This window comes from Echinops telfairi, unplaced genomic scaffold, assembly GCF_000313985.2.
Source record: "Echinops telfairi isolate 266 unplaced genomic scaffold, ASM31398v2 ScPeMD7_7459;HRSCAF=8497, whole genome shotgun sequence".
NCBI classification, from domain to species: domain Eukaryota; kingdom Metazoa; phylum Chordata; class Mammalia; order Afrosoricida; family Tenrecidae; genus Echinops; species Echinops telfairi.
In genome coordinates, this window is record NW_022111359.1 from 951,839 (window position 1) to 967,036 (window position 15,198).

At 57.2% G+C, this 15,198-nt stretch overlaps 1 protein-coding gene across 1 annotated transcript in view; it reads left to right on the plus strand.

Moving 5' to 3' along the window:
* Positions 1-13,842, plus strand: part of SHC2 (SHC adaptor protein 2) — a 32,103-nt gene extending 18,261 nt beyond the window's left edge. The window contains exons 13-14 of the mRNA XM_045300116.1: positions 4,579-4,724; positions 9,627-13,842. Coding sequence (XP_045156051.1) covers positions 4,579-4,707 — 129 coding nt within the window. The 3' untranslated portion in view covers positions 4,708-4,724; positions 9,627-13,842. The remainder of the gene's footprint in view (positions 1-4,578; positions 4,725-9,626) is intronic.
* Positions 13,843-15,198: the final 1,356 nt, after the last annotated feature.

The following is a 15,198-nucleotide window of genomic DNA, read 5'->3' on the forward strand; positions in this document are numbered from 1 at the left end:
AGTGGGAGCGGGGAGGAAACATTTAGGAACTAGAGGAAGGTTGTATTTCTCATCATTGTTACATCAGTTTCTCACTCTTATAAGAAGGCCATCGCCCCCAAGGAGGGCGTCTTGAAGCTACTACTTGATTGACAGGGGGAACTCGGCCCCTAGCCAGGAGTCTCCGGTTGACATCATGCCTGACGACTCATTGATTATGAAAATTCATCTGAGCTGGTTACATAATTTCACGTCAGCTTGAGGATCTAAAAGTGAAGAGGTGGAGCTTAGCCTGTCAATCAGGTCGCAGCTTGATGACCTCCTTTGAGGTACCACTGAGATAAACGGGTCTCTGGAGACGGTCACTGTCTCTCTCTGCCTTCGCCTTCTTGCTGTTGAGTTACTTGGAGAGCTGCCGGAATCCACCCCGAGACGTGTGACGCTTCCACCCACTGCCATTGGATCCACAAGACGTTGCGCCCACCGGCCTGTGATCTTCCTGCAGCAATCTGCATCATTGCATGTGGTTGTATGAGTCTGAAGAGAGTACTGGACTTATGGACTAGATCTGGACTTGGCTGGGATGTTTGCTTGATTTATAATTTTTTAAGTCATTTTATTGGGGGTTCTTACAGCTCTTATAACAACCCATTCATCCACTGTGCCAAGCACACTTGTACTTATGTTGCCATCATCTTTTTCAAAACATTTTCTTTCTACTTGAGCCCTTGGTATCCGCTCCTCATCTTTTTCCTCCCTCCCCCACCCTCCACCCTCATGAACCCTTGATAAGTTATCATTACATCTTGATATAAAGCTTTCTTTTACCCGTATGACATAGATGAGTGTCTCTGGATTTGTTTCTCTAGTCAACCCGCCTAACCCATCATTTAACTGCGGGGATCTTAACAAACGGTGGATAACATCATCAAGAATGGGGACTGAGGTAGGCTTCGTGGTGCTCTTGGGGAGCCTGGGCATAGAGTGGGAAGCCGTCATTTGAGCAGAATGAGGCATGTGTCAGAGTGGTCTCCTCTGGCTCTGCTTATTTAACCCGCACTGTGAGTAGATCATCCTGGAAGCTGGACCATCTGAGGAACCGGCCAGCTGGTTTGGAGGACGGCTCATCAGCAACCTGCGGTACGCAGACAGCACGATGTTGCTGTGGAAAGCCAGGAGCACCAGGAGCACCGCGTGGTGCAGATGGGAGACTGCGGCTTCCTGCAGGAGTTGCGCCTCAGCATGAAGAAAACAAACACCCTCACGACTGCACCAGGAGGACGTGTGTGGACAGGGACCAGATGGAAGTTGCCCAGGGTCTCATGGTATCTGGGTCCACGACCAACGCCCACGGGAGCAGCAGTCACGACCTCAAACCACACATCACCTGGGCCGATCTACCGCACAAGGACCTCTTTGAGATGCTAAAGGGCAAAGCTGTCCCTTTCAGGTGTGCCCGCCTGACCCAAGGCGGGCTGTTGTAAATCGCTCTGTGCGCATGCGAAAGCTGGCCAGCGAATGAGGGCTACGGAGAGAAGGAATGAGGCTGCTGGAGTAGAACAAGGAAGAGGGGGACCGCTGAGAAACCAACCAAGGTCGTCTTGGAGGAAGCCCCGGCCAGAGGGTCCTTGGAAGCCAGGATGGGGAGACGTGGTCTCACGGGCTCCGGACGTGCGGTAGGAGACACCAGGCCCCGGGGAAGGACATCATGCTTGGTCAAGGAGAGGGGCAGCGAAAAAGAGGAAGGCAGGATGGGAAGGAATGTTCACAATGGTCCGTGGGCCCAAGTCTCACCCTGATTGTGAGGGGCGCAGGACCGACCGTGGGCCCAAGTCTCACCATGATTGTGAGGGGGCGCAGGACCGACCGTGGGCCCAAGTCTCACCATGATTGTGAGGGGCGCAGGACCGACCGTGGGCCCAAGTCTCACCATGATTGTGAGGGGGCGCAGGACCGACCATGGGCCCAAGTCTCACCATGAGTGTGAGGGGGCGCAGGACCCGGCGGGGTTTCTTTCTTGGGTCCGTCAGGTGGCTGCCAGTCTGAACTGAATCAAAGGCGCTTAACAACAGCCACAAAACCTCCTCCAGTTTCAAGGCCATTCGGGGTTTAAAAGGCATCTCAGTTTCTCATGTATTTTAGGACCAACAAAGTCTGTTTAAGTTTGAGAAGACTTTAAGAGTCTAATAGGGCCACGGTGGTGCCGTGGGGTGACACGTTGGGCTGTGATCCGCCTGGTCGGGAGTTCAAATCCACCGGCTACTCCGCAGGGGAAAGACTGGGCTTTCCACTCCCGTAAACAGCTAACAGTCTCAGACGCCCTCAGGGGCTGCTGTGAGTCAGCGTTGGTCCTATGACAGTGAGTTGTTCAGCGTCTACATGCTACTACTGAATTGCTTCCATTATAATCATTTCATCCCTTATTTTGCCATCTCTGAAATCTAGACACACTCACACACAGCACCACCCCCTTTTAAAACCACACCTTGGATCTTTGACCTGCATCATTATTTAGCTGGGAGGCATTTCCATCCTTTCTTGCCATACACGTTGGGGTACCGGTGGTATAGGGGTTACTTGTTAGGCTTTGATCTGCAAGGTCACTGGTACCAATCTCCCAGCTGTTCCCCAGGAGGAAGATGGGGGCTTACTATTCCCATAAAGAGTTACAGTCTTGGAGATGCACAGGGGCAGTTCTACCCTGTCCGGTCCTGGAGGGTCGCTATGAGTTAGCATCCACTCGACGGCGGTGCGTTTCTTTTTGTGTGTGTGTGTGTGTGTGTGTGGTACACAAAATACCATCACGTCTTGCAGCTGTTGGGGTCTTGGAGCCCACGAAGTGTAATATTCTGGTTTCTAGGTCATTTTAGGGCTCACAGAGCATTTCCCAATGTGCAAGATGCTTGGGGTTCACAGAGCACCTTCCTGCTCCCATGGGTCTTAGTGCTTATGAAGCATGTCCTGTCGCCCAAGGGCCTTAGGCTGACGGAGCATTTCCCAGGTGGGCAGGGGCTTGGTGGCAAGGAGTCTTCTCAGGATCCGCAAAGCACCTTAGGAGCTAGACCCACCCCACCCACCCAGGCGGCTTTTCAGTTCAAGAAAAAAGATGGAGTGGACCATGGACGACCAGAAGAACAAACAGTACAGCCAGAAGGGCCTTAGAAGCGAGGATGGCGAGACTTGGTCCCTCGTGCTTTGGACATGTTGTCAGGAGGGACTGGTCCCTGGAGGTGGACATCAGGCTTGATCAAGCAAGGGGGGCAGCGGAGGAGGAAGGGCCTGGAGGAGATGGATGGACACCGTGGATGCAGCGATGGGCCAACCGGGGCAGTGATATGAGGATGGATGAGACTTTCTTCCGTGGTAGACGGGGGTTTTTAAGCGTCGGGATGAACTTGACCCCTAACAGGGGCCACTGCCACCATGGCCCTTCTGTAGCTGTCTTTGTGTCAGCTTGCTCTGACACAGGGAGGTTTTGGACTGTCCCTGGAGGTGCAGGAGGCAGGATCAAGGCTGGCGCTCGGGAATGCCCGGGCTCGCCTGCTGTCAGGTCATGCCGCTCCCCTCCACGGTTCTTGGGATGGGAGGGGAAGTTCTGAACCTCAGACAGACTTCTGGAATTCCTGGCACCCTTCGTCCCAAGGCACGTCCCAGGCCTCGTGCCCAGCGTGATGGGGAACCATGCAGGCTGGGGGGCTCCCCGCCCTGCAGAGGAAGTTAGGGCCGTGCTGAGCTGTAGCGTTGCATCTGGCTGGGGCCCACTGCCACATCCTCCTTCTCCCTCTCACATGAGTCTGTCTCCAAGGCTGAAGCCCCCTGCCCCCTCCCCCACTGCCGTGCATAACCACCGGCAAAGGCGGGGCTTACAAGGACAGGTGTTCTGTTTCAGTGGTGGAGCTGGAAGTGTGAGGTCAAGGCGTATGTGGGACTGGCCTCAGTCCACAGGCTCCAGGGGCCAGTGTCCAGTGCCCACCGAGTAGCTTCTGGTGGTGGCGGAAGCTTACTGGTCTGAGCAGCATTGTCCAGATCCCTGCCGCCTTCTTTACAAAGCCACCTACTCTCTGGGTCTCTTGCGCCTGGATTGAGGCCGCCCTGGGTCATCTAGCAAGGAGCCCTGGCGGTGTAGCTGGTGACATGTTGGGCTGCTGAACCACAAGGCCGTGGTTCGAGTCCACCAGGTACTCCTTGGTAGAAAGATGAGGCTTTCCGCTCCCGTGGAGACGCACAGCCTCGTGAACCCCCAGGGGCAGATCTACTCTACCCTCGAGGGACTCTGTGCGGCAGCAGTGAGTTTGAGCTGTGGGGCCATGCGGTCTCCAAGCCCTACACTCAGTCTCCTTGGCAGTGACCCCTACCCCTTGCCAAGCAGGGCCACAGTCTCAGGCTTGGGGGTGGGGGTGGGGGGCATGGGCGTGTCTTTTGGGGCCACCACGCAGCCCACAGGCAGCTGCTTCCCGGAGCTGTGGGATTTGGAGGTTGTCAGCAGGGCTCAGGGTCCTCCCCTGGCTGTGGCAAAGGGGGTACCTGCCAAGCGTGGCTGGGCGGGGCCAGGCGGGGCTGGGAGGGGCCGAGCTGTGCTGACGCTGTCACCCTGTGCAGGTGCGGACCAAGGACGTGCTGTTTGACAGCATCAGCCACCTGATCGACTACCACCTGCAGAACGGGCGGCCCATCGTGGCTGCCGAGAGCGAGCTGCACCTGCGGGGCGTGGTCAAGCGGGAGCCCTGAGCCGGCGGCGTCGCCAGGTGCGTAGCGGGGCCCCGCCCACCGGCTGCGCGTGTCACGTGGGCCGGCCCCGCGCCCGACTGCAAGGAGGTCAGCCGTTCAAAGCCACCAGCCGCTCCGTGGGAGAAAGAGGAAGCCTTCTGCTTCCCGAAAGTGTGACAGGCTCAGAAACGCCCAGGGGCACTTCGTCCCTGTCCTCTAGGGTCGCTGTGGCCAGCACGGTCTCCGTGGTGGGGGACATCGCGCTCGGTACAGTCGAGGGGCAGAGAGGAGGAACTGGCTGCAGCCACGGGCTCAGGCGCAGCAACGATTGTGAGGCTGGGGCTGCGTTCCGTTCCGTGGTCCAGCGGGTCGCCGTGGGTCGGGGCCGAATGGACAGCACCTGGTATCTTATCTGCAGCAGCAGCAGCAACAACAATGCAAGCTTTTGAAACCAGCCCCTCCCTCTGGTTTCAGAAGATCCCATTTCCTTGGAAGGAGACACCCCCCCCCATCAGCTGTCACGCCCCACTCCCCTCCCCCATTAGCCTGCGCCGCCTGTGGATGTATCTGTCCTGCACACGTCCCATGAAAGGGGCCGTCCAGTCTGTGACAGGCCACACAGGATTTAAGGGGCCCTGGTGATGTAGTGCTTACTCGCTGGGCTTCAATCGGGGAGGCTTGTTGTTGATGTTGTTCCCACCCCGGGCACAGCAGAAGGAAACAGCCTAGTCCCGGGCCCTCCTCCCAGCTGTTCCTGCACCTGAGCCCATGGATGCGGCCACTGTGTCCTCCGTCTCGTCCACGGCCTTCCTCTTTTCCCTGCCCCTCCACTGTGCCAAACATGATGTCCTTCCCCGGGGACTGGTCTCTCCTGACAACATGTCCGAAGTATGTAAGATGAAGCCTGGCCATCCTTGCCTCTAAGGAGCACTCCGGCCCTATTTCTTCTGATACAGACCTGTTTGTCCTCTGAGGAGCACTCCGGCCCTATTTCTTCTGATACAGACCTGTTTGTCCTTTGAGCAGTTCCTGGTACTTTCAGTATTCTTCTCCAGCATCGCAGTTCAAATGCATTGCTTCGCCTACGGTCTTCCTTATGCAACATCCCGCTGTCACCTGTGCAGGAGGCCATGGAGACTACCGAATACCATGGCTTGGGTCAGGCGCACCTCAGTCCTCCAAGTGGCATCCTTGCCTCCCACCTCCCATCCTCATGACCCCTTAATAAATGATAAATGATGATTATTTTCATATCTTACACCAACTGCTATCTCCCTTCCCCCATGGTTTCTGTTGTTCATCCCCCTGGAGGGGTGTGTGTGTGGTTGTGTCGATCATTGTGATCGGTTCCCCCTTCTTCCCCTCCTCTCCCCGCCTTCCTCCTACCCTGCTGGTGTTGTCATTCCGATTCCTGTTCCTGGTTTCCGTGTGCCCTGAGCGCTTATCTCTTATCTGTTCCTGTGTACGTGCTCCGTCTAGTTCGAAGTGAGAGGCAGCATCGGGGTCAGGACAGTGGGGGGTGAGGAAGCCTCAAGGAACCAGAGAAATATTGTGTGTTTCATCGGTGCTTTGCTGCACCCTGGTCGACTCATCCTTTCTCTGTCCAAGACAAAATCTTTGACAACTTCAACCTTTTCTTTATTTACCATGATGTTACCTGTTGGTCCAGTTGTGAGGATTTGGGTCTTATTTACATTGAGCTGTCATCCGTACTGAAGACTACAATCCTTGATTTCCATCACCAAGTGCTTCAATTCTTCCTCACTTTCAGCAAGCAAGGCTGGGTCACCTACACACCTCAGGCTGTTAACAAGCCTTCCTCCACCCCTGATGCCACGCTTTTCTTCACAGAATCCAGCTTCTCTGACGATCTGCTCAGCACACAGATTGAACAAATATGGTGAAGCATACAAGCCTGCCGCACACCTTTCCTGATTGTAAATCAAGCAGTGTGTCCTGATTCTGTTTGCACAACTGCCTCTTGATCCACGTACTCGTTCCTAATGAGCACAATGAAGTGTTCTGGAATTCCCATTCTTTTCAAGGTGATCCACACTTTATTATTGCCCACACAGTCGAATGCCTTGCATAGTCAAGGAAACACAAGTCAACATCTTTCTGGTGTTCTCTGCTTTGAGCCAAGATCCATCTGGCATCAGCAATGATATCTCTTGTTCCACGTCCTCTTCTGAATCCCGCCTGAGCTTCTGGCAGCTCCCTGTCAATGTCCTGCTGCGACCATTGTTGGACGATCTTCAGCAAAAGTTTGATTGTGTGCGCTACCAATGATATCATTCTGTAGTGTGAGCATTCTGTTGGGTCACCTTTCTTTGGAATGGGCACAACTATGGATCTCTTCCTGTCAGTGGGCCAAGTATCTACTTTCCAAATTTCCTGGCGTAGTCGAGTGAGGGCTCCCAGTGCTTCCCGAGCTTGCTGAGACATCCTGGAGCCGTGCTCCGGGCTGAGGCTTTCAGCGCAGCTTGGACTTCTTCCCTCAGCACCATGGTTCCTGCTCCTATGCCACCTCCTGAGACGGTGGCGCATCGACTGGTTCTTTCTGGTGCAGTGACTCTGTGTATTCTTTCCGTCTTCTCTTGATGCCTCCTGCGTTGGGCAACATGTTGTCTATGGAATCTCCCCAGATTGTAACTCGAGGCTTGGCGCTCTTTCAGTTTCAGATATGTGGAGTGTGCCCTCCCCCGTGGGTTGTCTCATGCCAGGTCCTTGCACATGTCCTTATAATATTTGGCTCTGCCTTCTCCCGCTGCCCTTTGAGGTTTTCTATCCAGCTCCTTGACGCCATCCTTTCCTCCACATGCGTGAGCTTCTCCGAGATGAGCAGCAAGTGGGAGAGTCTCTTCTGACATCCACGCTGATCTTTCGATCCGCAAGGCTGGCAGTTAAAGCTACCAGATGCTTCGTGGGAGAAGGATGAAGCTTTCTACTCCCGTGAAGAGTGACAGTCTCAGAAACCCACCGGGGGCCGTCCCACCCTGTCCTATAGGGTTTCTAGGAGTCGGCGCCCGCTTGGTGGCAGTGAGTTTGGTTTGGTTGTGTGGTGCAGTGGGCTAAGCATTGGGCTGCTCCACGGAAGGTTGGCAGTTCAAGCCCACCAGCCACTCTGAGGGAGAAAGATGTGGCAGGATGTTTCCGTCCTGATGCACAGCCTCGGGGATGGGAGTTGGGGGAACGGGGTGTGGTCGTGTCTGGCTTCACTGTCTGGGTGACATGTTGTAAAGATCCATGGGGGGAGGGATGGCGGTGGATAACAGAGGGGCTGATACCAAGGGCTCAAATAGAAAGTAAATGTTTAGAAAATAATGATGGCAACATACGTACAAATGTGCTTGACAGCATTCGTTGATGTATGATATAAAAGCTGTAAGAGCCCCCAATGAAATGATCCTAAGAAAAAGAAGATCCCCCCAATTGCAGCACAGATGAGCATGCTGACTGACCAGATGGCCCACCCTGTCTGTCTGTCCACCTGCTGACCGGCACGTGGACGTTTCTTCCCCCTGGCTCCTGGGGACAGGGCCGCTGGGAGTCGGCACAGACTAGCTGTGTGAACGTGCATTCCAATTTGGGGGGCGCGGCACAGATCCCGGGAGGCACTGTGGGGGTGCATGCCCTGGTGGCGCTGCCCACTGAGCATGAACCGCATGGTCAGCCAGCTGCACTGCTGGAGGGGGAAGCGTGAGGCTGTCTGCTCCGCAGAAGCCCTACACCACGTGGCTATGAGTCAGAATCAACTCACCACCATGAACGTGGTTGTTGGTTTTGTTTTTTTCTGGTCTTGGGCTGCTAACCTCAAGGTCAGCGGTTCAAGGGCATCAGCTGCCCTGCAGGAGAAAGATGGGACTTTCTACTCCGGTAAACAGTCAGTCCTGGGAGCTCACAGGGGCAGTTCTACCCTGTCCTGGTGGGGGGGGTGTCATTGTGAGCTGGCGTTGACTCGATGGTGTCAAGTATGGTTTTCGGTTTGGTAACTGTGTTAAGCTCACCGTGAAGCCTGGAATCGGGGGGGCTCCTGCTGGGCGCCCTTGCCTCCTTGTAGAAGCATCTGCCCATCCTGGAGGAGTCCTGGCACTGTGGCTGGCAGGGTGGAGGCAGTGGGATGCGCACGATGGGGGGAGCAGGGGTCCCGGGCCAGCTGGGGCTGAGGTGGCTTCAGGTGGTCAGGACCGGAAGCCGAGGATGGGGAGCCACAGGCAGGTCTGAGGGGTGCTGCAGTCTGTCTATGGGAGACCAGAGAGGCAGCGGGGCATCCAGGAAGGGGAGCAGGTGGGGGTACGGGGAGGAAGGGCCCACAGGGATCATGGAGGTCAGACCTGGGCGAGGGAGGGGTTATGGCTTTTCCTTGAAACTGCTCTCCTGTCTCCATGACAACGGTTCAGCCTGCACTTTCTGGGCGATCCTCTCTTCACCCTGGGGCTGCCTGGGCCTGGGGCTGCTGGCAGAGTGGTCCTCTGAGCCTGGGGGTCAGCTTTAGGGATGGGCAGTTCCTCTGAGCGCCCGCATCACCCAGGGCCTGCGCTTTCTTCACGTGCCAGAAGTTCCCAGGTCTGTCTGCCCCGGAAAGTGTTTGTGGACGGACACAGCGCACGGGTGGCGGGGACCGTGGCAGCACCCCCACCCCCACCCTATGGGCCCCAGGGACTGTGCAGTCGCTGTTGTCAGCATCCCGAGGTTAGCCTAGAAGACAGCTAAGTGAGGTTGTGGTGTCATCTGGGGCCGCCCAGCAGGGTCCTTCAGACTGTGCAGCTGGAGCCTGAGCTGGGGGGTGGGGGGGACGGGGACCCTTTGGTTGTGCCAAGGCAGAAGTCTAGGGGCAGATGGAGCTCATGGGGAATCTAAACCTTGGGCCCAGGTGGTTCTGGGACGGGGTGGCTGTCTCGGTCGGTCAACTCCTGACCTCTGCTTCCCTCTCTTCTCAGGTCGGGGGTCTCACGGTGCCTGCCCTGTTCCCAGAGCTCCCGTGGCCTTACGAGTGCTCTGCCTCTTGGACCAGGCCGGGCGGGAACCGCTGCGGTCTCTCCCTCTTTCCGCATGAGCATCTGGAATCGCCCACCACGGCTGGCCCTTGGGGACGGGGCGGGGCCAGCTGGCCTCCACCCTTCACCTGAAGGAGGCTGCATATACCAAAGACAGAACCTCTTCTCGCCTTTAAGCACCGATTGAAAGTGGCCCTTGGGTGCCAGATCCGTCCGAGGCCCCTTGTGGGGCTGGGATGCCCCGTGTCTCCTTCTCCAGGGATGCATTCTATTTCTTGCCTGAGAAATTGAGGGGACCCCATGGCTTCCTCCCTGGCTGCCTCAGTTTCTCCTCCTGACAAATTGGGTACACAGTTGCTTTGGGGGGTGGGGAGAATTAAGGTGCTTTGGGGTTCTCAGGCCTGATACACGCTGATGTTGCAGCTGGGGCCACCTTGTGGTTCCCCTAGGACAATGGGGTGGGGTGCACCCTGACTGTTGGTGGGAGCCCACAGTGTGGCCCTGCCAGCTGGACAAGCTAGAAGAGGATGTGGCTGCCAGCTAGCTTGCCCACCAACTTCTTCATCCTTCCAGCTGCTGCACCCCCATGGACAATTGAAGGCAGGTTGGAATTAAACCTGGGATTGACCACAAGGAGCCAAGCTGTCGGGGGCACATCAGGGGCTCACCCAAAGGGTGGCGGGCGGAGCACCCAGGTGGGAGTTGAGGAGAAAGCTTGAGGATGAAGCACGGCCCCCACGTCTGGCCTCCTGGGACCCGGAGAAGGTAGAAGAGGGCCGAGTCAGAGGAGAGAGCTGGATCTGGGGGTGCCCTTGGTGTGGGCGTAGGGGACGGTACGATGACACATCTGACAGCCCCTGATTTTTTACCCCGATAGAAAGCACATTCCGACGTCCTTATCAAATGTACCCTTCCCTTCTCCTTGAAAGCACCCCGATCCATCGCCCAATGCTCCAGCGCCCTCTTTCACAGGTGCCCTAAATACCAGCCTCTCCGCACGTCTCCTCTCAACACGACTTGACTTCCTAGTCCTTTGTGCTCTTCAGACGTTGCTAGTCCTCTAGGACCGCCCCCCCACCCCCCCAGCCCCAGCCCTCCTCTTCTGTCTGGTCCCCCGGGCCTGGCTAACTCCTGCCACAGGCATGGTGGCATCTCCCTCCAGGAGGGTCCCTGCCGGGCTCACACACATCTCACAGAGAGGGCAGAGGCTTCTCAGGGTCTGCATCTCTGGGTAGGGGGATGCCACCCATCCAGTTGGCAGGCCCCATCCTGCAGGTTGGGGTGCCTGTCCTAGGGCTGTGGGAAGTGAGAGCCCCTCTGGTCTGCTCTCAATGAGGCAGAACTAGGAGGGGATGCGGGTGTCCTCAATGTCAGAGACCTGGAGGCTGAGAGCCATTCATGCACCATCCACCCAACATCCACTCATCATTTCACCTACCAATCCACCCACACCTCCACCCAGTTCACCTGCTTTCTCACCTATCAAGCCATCCATCACCCTAACAATCCATCCAGCTAGCAACCCACCTATCAGTCTAACAACCACCCATGACTCCCTCATTGGTCCTTCCCTCCATTCCTGCACCCACCCACCCATTCCTCCACGATTTCATCCATCAATCGGACAAACACATGCCCTTCTTCCAGCCACCTGTCCACTGACCCACCACCATTCCAGTGATCGCTCCAACAACCATCCACTCACTCACTCAGTGGTCCAGTCACCCAATTAGCCATCACTCCACCTGTCAAACAGCCACACCCTCTCCATCCAGCCTTCATTAGGTTCATTCACCCGCCCATCCGTCCCTCCATCCCTCTGTTCACCCCGACTTTCTCCATTCCGTCGTCTCCCAACCTAACAACCCCCCACCCGTCTTTTCTTCTGTGTATCGACTCGCTCACCTGTCCTCCCTCCATCTTTCTATCCATCCACTCGACCACGCGTCTTAAGCCTGTGGGACCCTCTTGTCTCCAGGGCCTCTTGCAGGAGCCGGGAGGCAACCAAGACCTCCCTGCCCTCCTGCAGTGCGTTGTCCAGAGACACTACTCAGTGGGCCCCACCGTCAGGTGTGGGAAGGGGACCCCTGATGCTTAGAACGACCAGGAGTCCTGGAGGGCTCCTCTGTAGGGATGACGGGGGGCTGGGAGTGAGGGTGCAGCCCCAGGGGGAGAGGGCAGCAGCCTGGTACCCCAAGAGGCACATGCAAAGGCCCCGTCGTGTGTGGAGGGTAGGGTGCTCAGGTGCAGAGAGCGCTGGTGTGGCTCGATGTGAGGCCGGAGGGTGGGGCGGGGGCAGAGCACACCGCTGGGCCAGGCTCCCCGACAGAGCTGCTGGGGGCTTGAGGATGGCATGGAGGGAAGCTCAGATTCTAGGGAGCCGAGTCTGAACTCCATTCATTCATTCATTCACCTGCTCACCCAGCATCCTCTGTCCTCCAGGCCCAGCCACCCCCACTGTGGCGTGGCTGAACTCTGCAGGAATTTGGGATCCTCGATCTCCCCACTCTGCAGACAAGCATAAGGCGACCCAGTGAGACTGTCCCAGGCCAAGGCCACCCAGAGCCGGAATTCAAGCCTCAACTTGCTCCGGGCCTCTCCCTGAGTCAGGGGCGACTCTGGTGCCCCCGTAAGATGTGGGCTGGGAGCTGCAGCCCCATTCTGCCAGCCAGCCAGGGCCCAACCATTCCTCCTGGTCTTCAGGGAGGCTGGGGAGGGGGCGGGAGAGACCTGGCTCAGACCTGGAGAAGGCCCCCTGCCCTCTGCAGGTGCAGTGGTGGAGGAGCAGACAAAAGGACATTCAAGTCCCCACCCTGTGAGTCAGTCGTACAGCTGCGGGAGGGATCTGGCTCCTCTCTCATGCCTCCGTTTTCCTGTCTGGAGACAGGGGTGACAGTCTCATGGGGTTCCCTGGGGTGCACTGGGCCTGGCTTTTCTCCTCACCCCCACCCCGACTGTTTTCCTGTGGGCTGTTTATTGCTGCTGGGCCTGGGGCTGTGCTCACAGCCTTTGTGGCTTCAGTCCCCCTCCCCAAATTCTTCCACCGTGTGCCTCCGTTTCCCCTCCTGATGAGGCTGTCTGCTCCTGTAAAAAATTACAGCCGCAAAAACCCTGCATAGGGTGGCCGTGCGTCTGAATCAGCCCGAGGGCATGGGGGGCCGGGAGACCCCTCCCTGGGACTGATTCTTGGCTTGCATGACTGGGACTGAGGACCAGCAGGCCGGCGGAGTGGCCCGGCCAAGGACTGAGTCAGTCTGTGCTCTGTGCCCGAACTGGTGCCTGCAGCTACAGCCTGGGCGGCAGGCTTGGAGGCAAAGGCTAGGTTACCAGGGGATGCTCACAGCCTGCCACCCTGTCCCACCTTCCTCTCCCGGCCTCAGTTTCCCCAGGCTCTGGAGTGCCTCCCCGCTCTGAGCCCGTGTCCCTCAGTGAGACAGCGAACCCTGACACCCAATGCATTCTCTCGAGCGCACACCGGGGTGCTTTGTAGATCTTAATCCTCACCTTGGCCCTGCGAGAGGGGACCCAGACCTAGAGAGGCGCCAACACTGGCCCGAAGCCACACAGCCAGGGTGCGTGGCCCCAAAGGGTCCGCCCGCCAGATGGAGGTTCTGAATTGTCTGCCTCCTTCTAACCCACGGATGGGGGCAGAGCCCCCATACCCAAGCCTCACCCCTCCCCAGGAGGTGGGGGACTGCCCTCTACCAGCCTCTAGCCCACCCCCCCAGGAAATGGGGGCAGGCATCCCACCTTGGCCTGAGCCACGCCTGCTGGGGGCGAGGGCACTGTTCAGGGCGTTCCCTGACCCATCTGTCCAGCAGGGACTTCTGGAAGGGTCCCTGTGTCAGGCTTGGACTTTGGGGACCTGCAGGGACAAGGTGGTAGTGGTCTTCTCCTGGCCCAGACCTGGTAGAGACAAAGGACATCAACCAAGTTACTGCACTAGGACTTTTTTTTTTCTTCTTAATTGTGTTTTGGGTCAAAGTTGATACCACGGCCACGTTTCCCGGGACAGTGGTGCCTGGGGATCCGTGTGCTACATTGTATCGACAGCCTCCATCCTTGGTTCTCCTGGTTCCCATTTCCGGTGGCCCCCTTCCGGAACCCCTCATCTTCTCCTCTTTGCTTTGGAATAAAGGTTGACTTTTTTCGACTCAGACCGGACGGATGTTTACTTTGAAATGCAGCACCCACTGCATGGGTCATCCTGTATCCCGCATTTCGTGGATCACACTGCTGTTGCGTTTAGGGTGATCTCAGGGGGCATGTTGTGGTTCAGGGTTGAAAGGGTGTCTGGGGGGCGGGTAGACTGGGGAGGTCCCTGGTCTTGGCTGTCCGCTGGCTCTGGCCCCCCCACCTGCTTTTAGGATGTGAGTTTTGTTCTGCATTGTTCTTCTGTTCTATCTGGGATCCGGCGGGCCTGGCAGCAGGGCCCCATCTGCTTCTTCCGGCCTCAGGTAGAGGCCTTGGCTCTTGAAGACCTCCGGCTGGATTGATTGTGCTGGTTTCTTCTCTGTGACTTGGTTTCCTTCTCACGCTCCGGTGCCTGAAGAGGGGAGACCAAGAGTTGGACTTTAGGTGGGTGCTCATGGGCGTTTAAATCCCGGGGGGCCTCTCACTTCCCTGGGGTGCAGAAGGCCAGCTTTCCGAGCTGTGTCATGCCGATGTACCCGGCTATTCCCTACGCCTTTCATCCTAGAAAACGGATATGGAACGGCGTTCGGTGATGTCTGAGCGGTATCTGTTACCGCGTCCTTTATAAATATAGGTGCCTGCACCCACATGTCTGTCCTCACACACACATGGAGGCTTTCTTCTGTGGACGCCCATGTCTGCTCGCACCCCGACAGACCTGCAGCCACGGGACCGCATTCTTGTCTCGTGACCACTGCCGGTGTGGTCACCAACAGCTTTCTTAGCACAAGTATCCCTCTCCTTCGAGGGCTTCTCAGTGCCTGGTCTACTCTGCTCACCCTGTCCCCGCGACACCCTTGCTCGCTGACTCTCCCCATCCCCAAAGGCAGCAAGTGTTTATGACGGGGATGTGCACCCCTGCGCCCCCCACCTGTGCTTCCGTGTCTAGTCTTACCTTCCTATAAAAGAGGGGGTCACTCCCGTTTGTCCTTGTGTGCTGGTCTTATTTCACGCAGCGTCCAGCCCTCTTTGTGTTAGAGGAGCATGCTTCTCAGACGCGTCATTGTCCTCCGTGGTGGTCCCTGACCCTAAGGCGTCCACATATGTCTGTGTCACCCATCTGCTAATCCATCCACCCACACCGATGGGCCCTTCCCTGCCCCCGCCCCCCACTGCTTTCCTTGTCATGAATAAAGCAAGGTGACTGCAGGACTGCACCTGTGTCACTTCTCTTAGCTCCCCGGGCGTGCCCCTAGAGTGGGGTTGCTGGCTCCCAGGCCTTTGGCACCACGGCATCCCCAGGGTGGGTGGGAATTGGGACCCGGTTCTGTTGTTGTCATGGTTGTGATGGTGTGTTTTGATGTGTGAGACGGCCTCTCCT